At 40.8% G+C, this 16,960-nt stretch overlaps 1 protein-coding gene across 2 annotated transcripts in view; it reads right to left on the bottom strand.

The window, feature by feature from the left end:
* Positions 1-16,960, bottom strand: part of nbas (NBAS subunit of NRZ tethering complex) — a 141,240-nt gene that overhangs the window by 108,325 nt on the left and 15,955 nt on the right. For both annotated transcript variants that reach the window (XM_041064337.1, XM_041064338.1), the window contains exons 14-21: positions 16,731-16,924; positions 14,702-14,977; positions 10,635-10,760; positions 10,126-10,277; positions 9,839-9,976; positions 4,984-5,062; positions 3,094-3,198; positions 2,414-2,550 (exon numbers count right to left, since the gene is read on the bottom strand). In XM_041064337.1, the coding sequence (XP_040920271.1) occupies positions 2,414-2,550; positions 3,094-3,198; positions 4,984-5,062; positions 9,839-9,976; positions 10,126-10,277; positions 10,635-10,760; positions 14,702-14,977; positions 16,731-16,924 (1,207 nt within the window). The remainder of the gene's footprint in view (positions 1-2,413; positions 2,551-3,093; positions 3,199-4,983; positions 5,063-9,838; positions 9,977-10,125; positions 10,278-10,634; positions 10,761-14,701; positions 14,978-16,730; positions 16,925-16,960) is intronic.

Raw genomic sequence — 16,960 nt, 5'->3', positions numbered from 1 at the left:
TTTTATCTCTTATTCTAGGAATAATGCATTTCTTCTTGTTATCTATTTGTCTGTAGACAGCAAAATATGTACTATGGTTGTAAAACTCAAGGAGATAGTGCGGGCTACAAATCATCTACAGCTTTGGTGCAGTTAAAGGCCGAGTGCACACACGCCGCAGCAGTTTTTTAACACGGCCATAAATTCTGTCCAATCACAAAATACATAAGAAGTGTCCAAGAAGCTGATGTGATTTATGTCAGGACGCAAACGTAGGGTGATTTTTACCAACACTCCCGCACGAGTTCATCCATTAAGATCGGAATTTTAACACTGTGATGACAGAGATCGAGAAGTCTCCCCGCTTCTTCTAAAATGCCCACAGAAACTGAGCCTGTTTGATTCTCTCTTTTTTTTTTTTCTCTCGCTCCCTAACTCCCTGCTCCTCTTTCCTCATTAAAGACAGCCAGGTTAGATGGTGGAGAGTAAATATTGGTGTGAGCACTCGGATATCGATGGGAGGAATGAATTATTCCACGCCCGCTCCCCTAATCTACTTCACATCAAGCCTGAGAGAGGCAGGGAAGTGGGGTGGCAGGAAAATGGAGATGCAAAGCAAACTTGGAGCTGGCATTTGAGCTTATTTTTATTTCCACAGGGCCGCCCCTTTCGAGCTACAGGCAAAGTTTTTAGCAAAACACAACTATCCTGCATTCTTCCCTGCATCTAGAGGAGTAGACCTGATCAATATTACAGCATAATATTTCCCCCCTTCCAGTGAAGACTTTAGTATTATAGCGAGTGAGCTCCAAACAGATGGCTTGAGCCAGCTCCGTCTGCTGCAGTGCAGGAGCAACTGCTGCTGGAGTAGCAGTTGGTGCTCACAGGCTGGGGAAAATAGGAAACTGCCCCACAGCGGCAGAGCCATGATGGATGCAGAGCCACAACCGCCTGACCTCCATACAAACTCAGACATGGCTAATAAAAGCGAGCAGTAGTGGAATGTGTGTGTGTAAACCATAAGAACAATTATTTCTATATGGTATATGTTTTTTAGCTCATGACTCCAGGGTACTTTGATCTTGTGCATGTGTATATTTGTATAAATGTAGATGTGGTATTTGAATACATTAAACAGTCGCAGACAGAATACAGGAACAGTGGTGGAAGGGGGAAAGGCAAGGGGAAATGAAGAGTCTGTCACCTCTATTACTGAACCATAACGGGTGAGGAATGATTTCCTCCCCTCCAAAACACTCCTCCATCATCCCCTTCTCACACCCCCTTTCCCATACTCCCTCCCCTTCAGCATTCATTCATTCCCGAAGCAGAAAATGTTCTGTAAGGTGAAAACGAGAACAAAAACTGCAGTTGCAATCACTGCAGCTAATATTATATCACTTTATCCAGTTCAAATTTTCTATGCAAATATAAAAGTGGCAATTAAGTCACTTTCCTTTTATTTTGTTGCAGTGTGTGCCAGTGTCAACCCTTGAGCTGTGGCTCTGTCTGTGTGTGTACACTTGTGTAATGTAAGAAAAAGCTTGAGTGTGTGTGTGCGTGCATTTTTCAAGGACACAAAAAAAAAAAAAGACTCCTGCTGTGCGAAGGTGACAACAAAGAAGAAGAAGTGAGAAAGGCCTTGATTCCAGTGGTGGATGATTTTAATTTGCGATGTAGTGGAAAGTGCGACTTGTGCATCCCACAGAGGTGTAAAAGTTGATTTTCAGACATCAAAAAGGGCACATTCCCCTTTGGTAATGTGTGTGTTTTTACACTGCTGTTTCTATGTTCACAGTGTGAATTGCTGGGCAAAAAGAATCAAGAAAATATATGGAAGTATAAAATGAAAGGTTACTAGTTTTTCAGTTGGGCTACAAGTGCAAATTGTCACTTTTTAGCCTTTTAAGATTGAGTTTAGACAGTCTTTTATAGAAAACAATCACTTTCAAGTACTTTCTAAGTGCTTTCATATTCATCATCAATGTGTTCACATCCGTATATCTAATTGTTTTTTCTGTTCCATAGAGTAGTAAAAATTAAATTAGTAAATTAAAACACTGAGGACACCAAAATAGACAAAAATAAAATGGTCAGATTTAGAATGAAAAAAATAGAAATCCTCACTCTGTTGTCAGTGTCTGTAAAACCACACAATTTGAATTAAAAATTTCCTGACACGTTCTCTTAATTTCCACAGGATTACTGAAGTGGAAAATCTTGTTGAAACTGTGCCCTCTATAAGAGAAGGCAGGTTTTTATATTTGCTCGACTGGATTCCTGTACCATGCGCATGATCCACGCTGTGCTTTAGCCTACACTGCTCAATTCTCATTAAAACACATTTTAAGAACTAAACATTTCTGTCCCTTGTCTTTAAGCAGAATTGCAACATTCACATCTTTATGTCTGTGTGTGTTTGTGTGTGTCTCACTAGGCCTCAGGCAGCAGGATGGTGTACTCATGTGGAGAGGTGGTTTCTGGGAAATTGTAAAGGATTGCTAGCCGGTGCTGGAGGAGGTCTGCCCCATGGAACGTGAAGAGAATGTCCAGAGCCTGCACATTACTCTCCTGTAGACAAAAAAAATGCATGATCCAACAACCAGAAACTTTGACTACGTTGATTTTAAATGGTACAAAAAACTGCACATTATGTGATTACATGACAATCTAAATGTAATTATTTGACATAAAGCAGTAACTTATCATGCCATATACTAGAAAAGAAATAAGTCCAAAATCCTTTTGTAGGACATAAAGAGAAATACACTCAGTTGTCTATTATAATTATTAAAAGAAACACCTCTCTGTATAACAGAATACAGCTCATAAGTATCACAAACTACGGCCTCAAAAATGATCATACAGTTGAATCAACGCCTTCAAAAAAAACTGAACATTTTAGCCTTCATGAAGGTAGGACTTATTGCAGGACTGTTGTTTTAAATCTTATTAGTTTTAACTACGTGTACCTTAAAAAAACAAACAAAAAAAAAAAAAGCCAACTGAGTGTATATCACATTAGTGCCAAATGGATTTGCAGACAGCTAAAATGAACAGATTAAGTGAGATAATTAGTGAGAGATTTTGGAGGAAGTGAGAGCCTGATGTTACCCTGGCATAGTTTCTCGCTGACAAAACAATATTTTGACTGCGGAACTTCTTGAAGAACTCTGCATCATATTTCTGCTCCGCTGCATGAGGACCGCCAAGTATCTCCTGGAGAGTGTGAGCAAGAGAGAGAGGAAGAGAGAAAGATGGGATACAACTGTGGTTCATAAAAAAAAATTAAAAAAAAAAAAGAAAAATTGTGAAGCAGAGGGTTATTTTTTCAGAGAAAATGGTGTGAGCAGAAAGAAAGTCAAACTAAAGATGAGAGGAAAAGAGCGAGCAGGAGATGTGACTGCAAATGAAGTCAACAGAGATGCTATTTAACTTTCTAGCATACAGCTCTCTTGTCCTTTTAGTTGCAATCATCTGGAAGGTATGAGTGTGTGTGTGTGTGTGTGTGTGTGCATACGCATATGTCAGGAGGGAACATTTGTTGTCCTGGCCTTTGGCTTAGAGGGATTTATGTGTGTCTGTGTGTGTAAAATCTCTGTAGCATCCTCCAGGCCACAGTGTATGTGTGTGTGTGTCTTTGTGTAGAGGTGTATGTGTGCACAGCTGTGTGTGTGTGTGTGTGTGTCTGATGGATGGCCTTTGAATGGGCCATATGCAGACCGAGCCAGCCCAAGTCGGGATGATAAAAACCTTAATATCATATTCATAGACAGCCAGAGAAAATGGATCGGGGCAAAAGGAATCTGACGAGTGCTGCAGTTACCATGACAATGTCCGAATAAAGAGCGAGACGTCATTCTGTCTGAGTTGAATATCTAGCAGTGTAAAATCTCATCTCTCTCCTCTCTAGCATGAGAGAAAGTATGGCCCCGTTCATCTGTGATTTATTGTGAAGATGTGCATGTTAACACTATTCATCGTAAATCTAAAATCCACAGTGTTAGGTAGTTGCTCGTGTCAAAGTTCTACTTTATATCTATCGTGCACTGACACTTCTATACTGTACACCTGCAGTGCGTCTACTTTCAGTAAGAGATTAGAAGGATTAAGAGAAAGTATCACTAAAAGGCAGATGAGAAAAGTCTCTGTGCTTTGGTTGACTGGATATGAAAGGAGAAAGCATTCAGTTGCCAGCGGGTAATGCAGAATGTTTAACGAAAACATTGAATTAGCTCATATAATCATGTAAATGAAAACGTAATATAGTCCTTTAGTGACCCTCAAACTTTAACTTAATAATTTTAAAACTAGTTAATGGTACTTCAAACGCACTCCTTCGTATGAGGTCTTCCTCTCAACACAGACAGACAGTCAGATACATATGGAGTGATGTATTTTGAATTTCCAATTAGCACCAAATTGGTATATGGCTGATCCATAATTAACCCTAATTTTGCCCTGTACTCACTGACCCCTGCCAGGTCATGATAAGTGAATAGAAACTGTGTGGGCTGACTGACCTCTGGGGGGACGGATTTATAGATGTATCTATCTGTGAGGATCAGCTGTGTTATTCAGTCGTGATCTCACGTATGCCTGACTGAATAGATATGCTTTTGTTAAATGCAGCTGAATACAAATACAGACGCTGATGGAGAACTAAAACTGTTGCTTCAGTAATTCACAAGTGAGTCTAGCTTTTACACTTGCAAATTGGTTGATTCAGATTTTGATTCAGAAATCCAGAGCTGAAATTAATTTATTACTTTTTCCACAAAAAAAAAAAAAAAAAAAAGAATCTGTGTGGCTCCAGTTCTTCAAATGTAAAAATGTTCAAGTTTTCTGAGTCTTATTTGAGTGTAAAATAAGTAAACTGGGTGATTAATTGAGAAAATAGAGAGCAGACTAGGAGATGTCAGTATGTCTTCAGGTTATGTAACAGTTCAGTGCAGGATTTACAAGGGTTGAAGTACTCAACTAATGGTGAGAGGTTGTTGTTACCTCATATGTGGCCAGACGGTCCAGGTAGGAGAGCAGTTTCAGTCGGCTCCGACACAGCTCCTTCTGCTCCAGAGTCAGCCTAAGCATGAACACACACACACACACACACAAATCAACAGCATGCCTGCACAAGCACTTCAACACAACACTAACAATTAACATTAACAAGACCTCAACTGAAATTACAAGATCTGAATAATCTGATGGGTTGTTTTTTCATGGCCAAATCAAACTTCAGGCTTAGTCTGTTCACTGCACAAACACACACTCTAACTTTAAATTAACTGTAAATTAACCCAATAGAGTATACCCACAGGGAACTATATAACAATGCTTGGGACCGGTGACCACAAAACCACATAATGCCCTCTAGACCTAATAATTTCTAAGGGCAACAAATCAAGTCCTTATGACTACAAGAACCCTTCAGTTGTTATGTATGGGATGCTAGTTGTCAATGAAGAGAGTGATTGCCCTGTGAGAATCAAATCCATTTTCAATGTCATTTAATCACGACCATAAATAAATTGGATGACCACACACACCAAGGCACTAGGCTATATGAGATCTACCGAAAACTCAATCACTCAAGGTATGCCCAAGAGAAAGGGACCACAAGGCTGGAAACTACTGTGACTGGTCAGGTACGCCCCATCAGTTCACACACACTCTCAGTGAAATAAAACATTTTTTAAACAAATGCTCACACACCATCCAAGTGCAGTTCACAAGAAAAGAACCTGAACAGGTGGAGCGGTGCCCAAAGCTCCCTAAAAACTTGGCCTGGATCAACCGCGACGTGGCCACAGGGGAGCTGACCCTTCCGCTGCCGTCTTAATCCCTAATCCCTCATTACAGAGCGCGCTATCAGACCTTATCAGGGCTCCTCTACACAGGCTAACAGAGATTAACACTGGCTGAACACTCTCTCTGGCACATCAAAGAGTGGCGGCTTAGCACTCGCACTGGTGGTAATTATTGCTTTGCTCTGCCTCTTCAGAGCAAAGTAAGAAAAGTGGAGATAGAGGAAGGAGCAGGGCGGCAGGGGAGAGATGGATCGGAGATGAGACGAGATGTTAGAAAACTGTTTTTCCTGTTGTCCTCTAGGGTTTTTGAATGATGCATCAATCATAAACTCCAACATAAACAAAATGGTCTCAGAAGAAGAAGGCAGCATGGTGGCAGGACATCTGTCATTTTTGATTTGGTTTACTTAAGTTTTGGTAAAGCTCTTCTTTTACTATTAGACTGCTTCTTAGATGAAAAGTAAAATCTGTAAATGTGCGTTTTTAGAATTTGTCATTCTGAGCATGTCGATGTTAGCGTTTAGCTCAAAGTGGCACTGTGAATTAACTAACAGAGCAGCTAGCATGCTAATGTCTCTTCTTTATCACTGTATTTAATAAAAATGTATGAACTTTCACAATAGCCTACAGAACCAAAACTCCAAGTTAAACATCAGCCGCTGATTAAAAGTCTTAAACATTTTTTCCCTGAGTGCAGATCACAGAGAGAGTGGCATGGTGGAAATGGCCACCAACGGGTTAGAGGTGGCTGAATGTTCAATTCAGCGACACGTCTCTTGCTTCTAAATTGCTAATCCTGCTGCTGAATTCCACTGAGGTACAGCATAAACAGTGTGTAGTACACTGTTACACATACAAATGGGCAACCTGGCTGTACACCAAAAGGGCAGCAGAGTGCCTGTGCCATTGTAAAGGTTTATATTGGTTCCCTGAATTGCCCTTACAATAAACAGCGACTCAAGGGGAAAATGTGGTTACGAAAGGGACAGAATGAACAAAAACACTGCGACACATCTGAATGGCAATGTCAGGTTTAAGATGTAATGTGCGCGATTTTAACTGTGCTTCAGACTGTTACACATCATTGCACATGCTGTCTAATGTAAGGAGACTGCAGCCCGATTGGTTCAAGTTGTGTGTCTGCACATTTGTGTGCATCTTGTATTTCAAAGTTATCAGAGCTTCAGGTTTTTACAATCAGATGCCATCACTCCTCCATCTCTGTACATCCCCAATATGACTGTACTGGGCAGTGACTGAAATGCATAAACAGACCAACACACTCATATGAACACACAAACGCACACACACAGATGTGGTGTGCAATTATCACAGAGTGCAATGGACAAAATTGGACTGTATATACAGACAAAAATACTTCAGCTCATGCTTTCACATGCACATGGATGTCACAGTAAAAGCATACACAGTCTACACACACACACGCACACACACAAATACACACAAGACCAAAGCTGGAGCAAATGAGAAAATAAGACTTCTGATTGAGGTCTGAATCTGATCAGACATGAACATAAACACCTTGCAGCAAATCTCATCCTCACGGTCTTTTCCTCCCATCTTGCTCTCTCTCTCTCTCTCTCACACACACAAACACACACGCACGCACACACAAAACACCTGCAGTACTGTCCATCTTGTTGCTATATGCGGCGAGCCAGAGCAGCAGTAATAATGGCCCTTGGCGGATTCTGAATTATACTTTATTATGCACACGCAGACTGATGAGAAACAGGCTGAAAGATAAAACTTTGCACATGCAGTCGAAACGACAGTTTTAAAACATGCAGGACAAACAACACTGAGGTGGTGCAGGACGGTTAAGAAAAAAAAACAATAACCAAGCACAGAGGAAGTCTGTATTTTATGTGACACTACATTTCAGGATAACTGAATGCAGAGCAAGTGGAACACATTGCCTATAGGAGCATAGCTGGTAGTAACAAGAGAGGCTGGAGAAGTACATTAACATCCATCACTTTATTGGGTCCCTTAAACTAAGAGGGAAATTAATATCTTTTAGTATCTTACAAAGGATAGCAAAAGTCAATTGAGTGGGTCTGACTCCAATTATTGAAAATGTGATTCTCTCCTGGACAAGAACTGTCAATCATGATCTTTAGAGTGAATCCAAAAGTTTATAGCCCATGGGATAAGAATAATCACACTTTATTTCACTATACTGACTGATAGTAATAGTATAGTGACTATAGTGACTGATAGTGATAGTAAAAAAAAAAAGTCCTGGTTGTTCATGTCTTTCAATAATTCATCCCTATACATACACAAACGACCTCAAAACATGTACAGGGACAGTCAGTAGTTTAATACAGTCCTTATCGACACACAAAAGCATCACACACACAAAAAGCGCGCACACACACAGACATGGACGGAGCAGCTGTGATCGATACCAGGCCATTTCTGTAATGGTGGTGTAGTTAAAAAGAAATTAAGAGAATTATTATCTGTCTTAGGCCTCAGCCGCAGGCCTCAAGGCAACATGGTTAGATCCATTAGTGAGGGCTTTGCTGCACCCAATACACACATTCACGCACGCACACGCACACAAACACCACATTTTGGGGGTACGCGTGTGAGCACGCCTGACAGACACCCTGATTCAAAGATAGAGAAAGGCATATTTAAAGGAGGCAATTCACTGTGGATTTAATGTAATGGTTTCTTTAATGTTTGTAAATTATCGATTTTTTTACACGGCCTTTTATCTTTTTCTTATCCTCCATCTTTTCTTTATCTACCAATGACTACAGGTCTGCAATAAAGCTAAAGAGTTTTATTACACAATGAGCTAAATAGAAAGAAAACCAAACAAAGCAAAGGGACAAGAAAACTAAACAGGGAACTGTGGGGCCGACGTTACAAAGGATTTATGTTACACCGCTTCCTCATTCAGATGCAGGCTGGAGGCTCAGTAGTTAAGTATCTGATGTGAGAAGAACAATAGAGACAGCACAAGCAACTGAAGCTTGAAGTACCTGTGTGTGTGTGTGTTGTGCTTGCTTGTGATATGCATTTTAAATGTGCATCATTCCTCTGATTACGTGCACATTTTTTGTGTTTACATTCAGTCATTTTAACATATGTGTAATATGTGTATGAACTCAAGCTTAAGAGGGTGTCATGATACATGGGTATGTGTATTTGCATCTGTGTGTGTGTGTGTGTGTCTGTGTGTGAGTGTGTGTGTGTGTATGAGAGGTGATTAGTGATCACTAAAGGGTTTTTCATTAGTCTTTCCCTGGGCACTCGACAACAAAGGCATAAATTACCTCCAGCAGATTACCTACTAATCTCCACCAACGTTTTCTCCCCCTCTCTCTCTCTCCCTCATCCTCATTAATGTCCCTGCCTTTATGATCCCCTCTCCGGTGAGCGACCTAATCAAACAATCAGTGTTAAATTTGGCAGCCTTCTCTCCCATTTCCTCCTGCTTTCCTTGCTTTCACCGCAATGTCTCTTTTTCTTTATTTTCAACAGTGCAGTCGCTTTTCCCGGCTGATCCAGGGAATAATAATGACTTATTTTAATCTTTCTAAACAGCAGGCAACAACCTGCTGACAAGGCGACTCACTTGGGTCAGCATCAGGTTCCCCTCGGTGGGATTTTTTCCACCCACCCAACAAATGCTACTGAGCCTTCGAAGCTGGCTGTTGGTGTGTAGTGTTTTAGTCACTTGTCTTAAAAGTTTAGTGAAAAATTAAACAAACAGCTCCCCACAGTTTTTGTATAAAGGAGTATTATACTGCAAAAGGATTATATTTAAAATCAAGCTTTGGTAACTTGCACCAGCAAGGCAGATGCTTGCCAAGAGAGCCTGGCTCCTCCAGCAGCAGGATGGTGTCTGTAACTTCTAGCCATTGTTAGTGATTATTTTGTTCAAATGAATCCTCTGTTTTCTGTACATTTAGGACATAACCAGCATTTTGACCTGCTGTGATTTCGAGTATTCACCTGCCTGACTGAATTACTGAGCTGAATAACCAACCCTCTGATAAGCTGTGTACCTGGTAAAATCGACCTTGGCCAGCAGCTCTTGTCTCTTCCAGTTCTCCCTCTCCTTCTTCATCTCCAACTCCTCATCATCAGAGCGGATGTCTTCGTAAGGTAGGTCATCAAGATCGACATCACCTGGCATGATAAACCTGGAGGAGAGCAATGAAATCACACATTAAAGTTAGTTCAAAAGTAAATATGGACAAACAACATGAGTGTCACAACTGATTGTCATTTATAGACTATATATGTGCAAGGATTGTGTCAGTGTGTTTTCATGTGCTTGTGAGCGCTCTACCTGCCCCCGTCCTCTCTGTTTCCTATGGCTATGAGGGCCTCGAGGTCGGTTCCCTTCAGGCCATACTGCAGCAGCTCTTTGGCCGCATCGACATTCTCCGGGACTCGCTCCACACACTCGTGCAGCACCCATGACCGCTTGCGGATCTTGCTCTGGGTGGGGGACGTAGGCCATAGAAGGAGTAGGAATGAGTTCAAAAAAAAAAATGATGGGATAAAATGAGATACGAATTACGGAGGGGGGAGGTGAAAATTTGCTACAAATTGGTAAAAACGATGCGTGAAATAGAGTAAGGGGGTTGTGCTGCACTTAAGCGTGAGCTTCTCCCACTCACCAAAACACATTTACTGTATATTTTACACCAGACGTTCAATATTCTGTGATAAAAACCAAAACTTTGACACAATTCTTCATCTCTCTCTCTCTCTCTCTCTCTCTCTCTCTCTCTCCTTAACATCCCTCCTCCTCCTTTCCTCACATCTCTCTCTCTGACTTCTTCCATCTCTTACCAGATAATCTTGTATTGAGGCGATGCTGACAGTACTCTTCCTCCACTGTCTCTGGTAGACCAGATCAGAGTCCAGATTATAGGCTTGGGCAAGAGACAGGGCTTCACCATATTCCTCATTGTCAATCTATGAAACAAAAACGCACATAATAAACATATTATCAGGACATGATCTATACATATGCATATTTTCTTAACACTGTGGACCATACAGCACTAAAACAAATGTATATCAACATTTATTTTGAAGGTGATGCAGACAAGTGTTTGTAAAATGAAAGGACACAACTCGTTTGATGGCAGGCTTGTCGAGGAAATGAACAGACAGCAGCTCTAATTAAATAGCACAGCAAGTTTTCAGATGTAAAACTTAAGATGGGTACAAAAAACACAACTGCAAAACAATTAATCCATTTCATATCCTGCAAGGTACTTTTTATGTATTTTAATATCCAATTATCGTCCCAAGGGTATATTACGGATTCAATCTTCATGCCCTGTGTTCCTTAACAGAATTAAAGTAATAAAATACATTATATGAATTCAAACCACATGGTATTTGAAGCAAATCTCTAAGCAAAAAAAAGAAACAGATAGGAGAAAAGTTCATGGCCCAATTTTCCATCACAGTGAAGGACAAAGAAGCCAAGGTTTTGAATAAACCTGTGCACTTCCGAGATCCTGAGTATGCACGGTGAATGCTCAAACACTGAATAGGAACAGCTCGAACATGCAGATTTCAGTCTGTGTAGCAACGTGACACAGTTTGAATTGGGTCTGCTACAAAGGGGTAAGGAGAATGGCTGAAGGGGGATAAAATATTTGGGCACATTTGAAGAGAGAAAATGAAATGGACAGAGGGAGAAAACCCAAAGGCAGAATCGGGAGCCAGAAACTGGGACTTAATAATTGATACAGCATCCACAATACGTCACTAATATAATAACAAGACTAAAACTATACAGGCACACTAGCAGGTGCACTTAGCACTATGGTGCTTAAAAAATGAATGCTAACATCGGCTGGAAGCTCACAATGACAACTAACATGCTGATTTTTAGAAGGCACGTCGACCACATTCACAATCTTAGCTGAGTGTGTTACCATGATAAAATTTGCTACTTAGCATGCTGAGTTGCCAGGTCTGCGGTTTTCCCGCAAAATTGAGCCACTACTGAAGTGTTGCCGCAGGTTGAATTTTTTGTCTGCTGGTTGAGTAGCCCTACTTTGCATTCAAATTACATGGATAATATCTACAAATAAAAATCCATATTTCAAATGAAATTATTTATTTTAAAATCGTACCACACTGACTCTGTAGCAGCACATACACACACACACACAGAGTAACACTGGATTTCTTCCCTGAAACTACAAAAAGTTTGAGAACTACTGGTCTGGATGTCAGAGCTATATTTTATTTATGGTAATATACTGTATCTAATTACACAAGTGCAAAAACTGTTTGGGGAAAACTGCTTTTATTTGGCTCATTAACATTTAGGGTGTTACTCTGTAGATATTACAATGCATTTGGCAATGACAGCAATGTTTGATTTTGAAAGTTGGATTTTAAAAGCAGTGTGGTTTGGCAGATATTTTGAGTTCTGGCATTGGGTAACCTTGATGCTGATGGGCTGACAGTAATGTCATTAATCATTCCTTTGTCAGGCATTTGGTCATGAACCAAAGTAGCAGACAACTTAAAAGTTTTGACCTGACAGACAACAAGCCAGGAGATTACCAAAATGATGACAATGCGCACATAAAAGTGTTTAATGCTAAACATAAAGCTTGCTACCACACTAAAATAAGATGACGAACACGATAACCATGGTCAACATTACACACTGCTTAACACATGGATGTGTGAAAGAGATCAGACTTAACCTCAGCATGTTAGCACCTTAGCTCATATTGCAGCTGTACTTAAACACAATTTAACAGTGCCCCTGGCATGGCTGTAGTCTTGTTACCATACCATACATTATTCTTTGGTAGCAGCTGTTATTGTTGTTGTTATCATTATTACTAATACTGAATTATCCTGGCAACACTCGTCAACACATAATGAATCTAAAAGAGGTTTTGTGTCATATCAGTGTCTCACAAAATTATTGGTTCCAGCAACATCATGACACCTCAGTTTATGCAGGCCCACACAACGTGCATTAAAGTACATGTGCGCAAACGAACTGACTGACATACACAGTGAGTATCCATCTCTTTCTGTGTGTAGGAGTACAAAGCAACACATTAACCAGACTGTGGTTCCTCGAGGGCAATAAGAACCCCACTCAGTTGAACCTCTCGTAGGAGGACATCAAAAACTGCTTCCTTCTCTCTCTGGATTCAGCTAATAAAACTGTTAGCAGCCCTGCCAGTGGGCTACTCATACGTAGGCAGGGTTAGCCCATTGAACGCATCATCAAACTCTTAAACACATGAAGAGGCTGACTTGAGGAAATGATCCAGATTCACTTGTTCTGGTCTATTCACAGTCAATTGGACTACAATCTTGACTAAGGTGAATCTGGGAGGAGAGATCGGGTCAGTCTAGTTTCTGTGTGTGAGTGAGTGAATATGTGTAGAGTTGAAAAGCCAAACTGTACAGATCTAACACAAGTGATATGTAAGCACTGGCACACACAATAAATTAAATATGGCTGCATACACGTACACAAATGTGCAGACAATCCTTACCAAAAAAAAAAAACCAGGAGAGCAGCAGCTGGTGAAGTGCCACGTGTACCAAGTGTTACAAAGAGATAATAATGATATATTACTTTGTAAGTCTCTACTGGTAGGATTGATGGTGATGACTAATGGCATCTAATGATGATGACAATGATGAAGAAGGCAGCAGATGATGGGTCATAAAAATGACTGATGAACCGTGCTCAAACTTGGGGCCGTCAAGAGCCGATCCCAGTCTCGCCGTGCTTTATGATCGAGCATGTTGTTGTCTTTGCTGTAATTTGTAGTGAGTAGCAACAACAGCCATATTTCTAATGCAGCAGTTAGCATTTCAAAAAAAAAACAAAAAAACAAAAAAACAAAAAAAACACCCTGAGTCTGAGAAATAGCCTTAAAGCAGATTGAACATCTTGCCAGGTTTTCATTTCTCCTCAACATACACTCTGGAGCTGATCCAACAAAACAATAGCACTTCGCTGAGCTGGCACAGGATTTATTTAAGTCAGAAACCAATTTTGCAGATCAGCCTGTTATAATTCAATCAGTGACCAAACGGATTCAAATGACGTCCTTCAGTTTCTGCTAAATTAAGCGCCAAAAAGAAATGAATAGCTTAATAGTAAGTGTGATATCCACCATTGAAGACAACTGACAACTGTCCTTAAAACATGAACACTGGCATTACAGTGAGGCGGATGTGATGATTCATGTATCAGTTTGAACATGATGGAGGCCTTAGAAAAGGCCCTGTATAATTAGGAACAAAGAATCTTTTAAAACACCAAATATCAGTTTCTGTGCCAAAATAAAATTGATAGTACTGTGCGAGAGAAAGAGAACTGCACATCAGCACTGGAATTGTTGTTTAGATGGCTGAGCCGAAAGAACGTTCAAATGCAAACATGAAGGTGTTCCAGCACGAACACGGACGAAAGCTTTTGTCGCCTAAGCACATAAGCATTTTGTTGTGTGTGCTGCAATGAATAAGTAAACAATAACAAAAACATGACTCGTTATTTTCTCCCCAATTGTGGATGTGCTGCCTCCTTCCATCGCACAGCATTCTACAAAAGCAAAAGACAATGTTAAACGGTCGCCACGCAGGGGTCTCATTATTCTCCCTTTAATCAAGCACTTTCAAAATTTAAAGTGCTCACGGATTCAGGTTTCACAGGAAGTCTTCAAAAATTAAAAAGGAGCACACTCTTTGAGCTTTCGCCTAGAAAGGACATTCTGGAGACAAAATTCAAAGCCCCTGATAAAGGAGATGCTCAGGTTTAGTGCTTCAATAGAGTTTGATTAATCACCAACATGTGCGGTATTAGTGAACACTAACACTTCAACCATTCACAAGCTGTGACAGCCTCCTACCTTCCTCTGGTATAGTTCCTCTGGCGTTGTTGACCTCAGGCTGACCAGACGGTAGTTCTTGATTACGGTGCGGGGGCGCTTGCGTGGCGGGGCGAAGCGCTCCATCTCCGTCACATAATACAGACCCTGCTTGATGTAGCCAAAGTAGCGGGCTTTGGCCGAGGACTCTTCGTCTGAGTCAGAGTCTCCTCCATCATCGCCCTCCTCGTCCTCACTGGCCCCGCCGCTCAGGTTGCTCTCCAGGCGCCCACGCTTCTGGGCGAGCTTCACCTCACACTGTGGATAACAAAAATGATAAAATAGGTAAGACAAAATACAGAAGAGTTTTAAACATTGATTTGAATTACACTAGTGGAAGAGATAATAAAGGCATATTTATATGAAAGTACCTCAGTTTCATTGCACTTTTGTTCAACATATGATTGTGCAATGACAACAAAGACTTATCTTATATTACCTTATCTTAAATACATTTGTCTTTTTGGCCTAAATCATAAAGTGAGGGCTGCAAAACAGAAGAACACCTATTCCTGTGAGTCTTTATAGCCTTTGCCCAGGAAAACTTTATGTTGCTGAGTATGGACATTTATTTTCCTGCAGGAAGTGAAGAAAGAAAAATGAAGCATGTAATGCAGTGCAGCGCTGTTTACATCTAGCTGAGCTTAGGCTGGTAAACACACTTAATTTCATGCCCTCATGCCAGATCAGCAGGCTGCCTGAACACAAAACAACAACAAGGTCAAGCTGCTCAATAGAAAATCTAAATTCAAGCCGCCAAAGTTCTTTCTTCAACTTGTATTGTCCTGTTTTGTAGTTTTGTGACTGCCTCAGTCGGGGGAAAAATTATTTGCCCATTTTTCATCTTGCACGCTGTAGCAAGTCCTCATATTTTGTAGCAATGCCCCTCTGGGTTTTAGCTCGCTAGAGAAAAATAAAACACTGGCCCCTGCAGGAGAGAGCTGGGGGTTATGAAACATTTAGCACCTGTAAAACATTAAGCATTTTAATCAATAAGCAGCTGAGGTAGCTTCCATAGTGCTGCACTAATACACTACCCCAACTCCTCACACACAAGAAGGTGTGCATCTACTAATCCTCATAAATACAAAAGGTCACATTATTCCACATCTGTGGAGGTGTACACGCAGTACAAGCCCCATCTTCAAGATAATTTCAACACACACTCAGCTGTAGATACAACAGCACCCATCCCCCCTTACTCCATGTTAAAGCAGGCTGATGAAACCTTTCCCCAAAAGTTGGCAGCTGGCTGGTAAAGAAATCTATCTCCTTTGTTCTCCCAGTGCTTTCAGATAAAAAAAAAAAAAAAAAAAAAAAAAACATAGAAAAGCAAAGAACTGAAATAAAAGAGAAGGGTGATGTGGTATCAGGGTATTTGTGGGGGGATAAAGAAGCAGGGATGATACATATTTCATCATCACGCTTCTCTGCGATCATTATACGCACACATACACATGCTTTTACACAAAGATGCTCACAAATGAAAATTCCTGCATGAATATAAACACGCAGGACTTTTGGTTTTGTGTTTGACAGAAAAAGACCTGTCCTTTAGGGAAATCAAATCAGCTCACAATACAAAGGACCTATCACAAATCAATGCACACATTTGTGTTGTGATTGATTTTCCTGTACAAAAGACTCACTTTGCATCAGAAAGAGTGCCCTCAAATGCACTTTTTCATGTCAGTCTTTAACAATTCAAACAAAATACCTGACATTGCTATAACAGACTTGTGACCTGTCTAGTCTGTTCCCTTTTTCTCGCCCAGTGCATGCTGGGAAGAGGCATCCAATCCTGTGCAAACCTGAACTAAATTGTTTAGAAAATCGATAAAAGGATGAAATACAATTGTCCCCTTTTCTATAATATGCCTTTTAAAGTCCTGTGGATTTATAATGTATGAATATCGCTAAAAGATGCTTACACAAGCCTAACATGCATTCTCATAAACTCCTTCTCACTGTCTACTTAACCGCACATGCATACCACAATCCTGACATTTACCTCCAGGCTGAGGAAGCCCCCGTCATGCGCTGCGGTGACTCGAGGTGAGGGCTCGAACCATTCGCAGGATTTGCCCAGGAGGTTGCAGAGCGTCCTGACCGATGAGACGGTGACGGAGCCTGAGCAGCGAGCCAGGATCAACACGTTGTCACTCCACCAGCTCACATCCACCAGTGGGTAGTACTGCTCCTTATCTGGGACAGGTGTGAAGGGACATAAGGGCAGTTATA

This window comes from Toxotes jaculatrix, chromosome 19, assembly GCF_017976425.1.
Source record: "Toxotes jaculatrix isolate fToxJac2 chromosome 19, fToxJac2.pri, whole genome shotgun sequence".
In the NCBI taxonomy this organism is placed as follows: Eukaryota; Metazoa; Chordata; class Actinopteri; family Toxotidae; genus Toxotes; species Toxotes jaculatrix.
The sequence above is the reverse complement of the archived record's forward strand: the minus strand, read 5'-3'. Positions and strand labels throughout refer to the sequence as shown.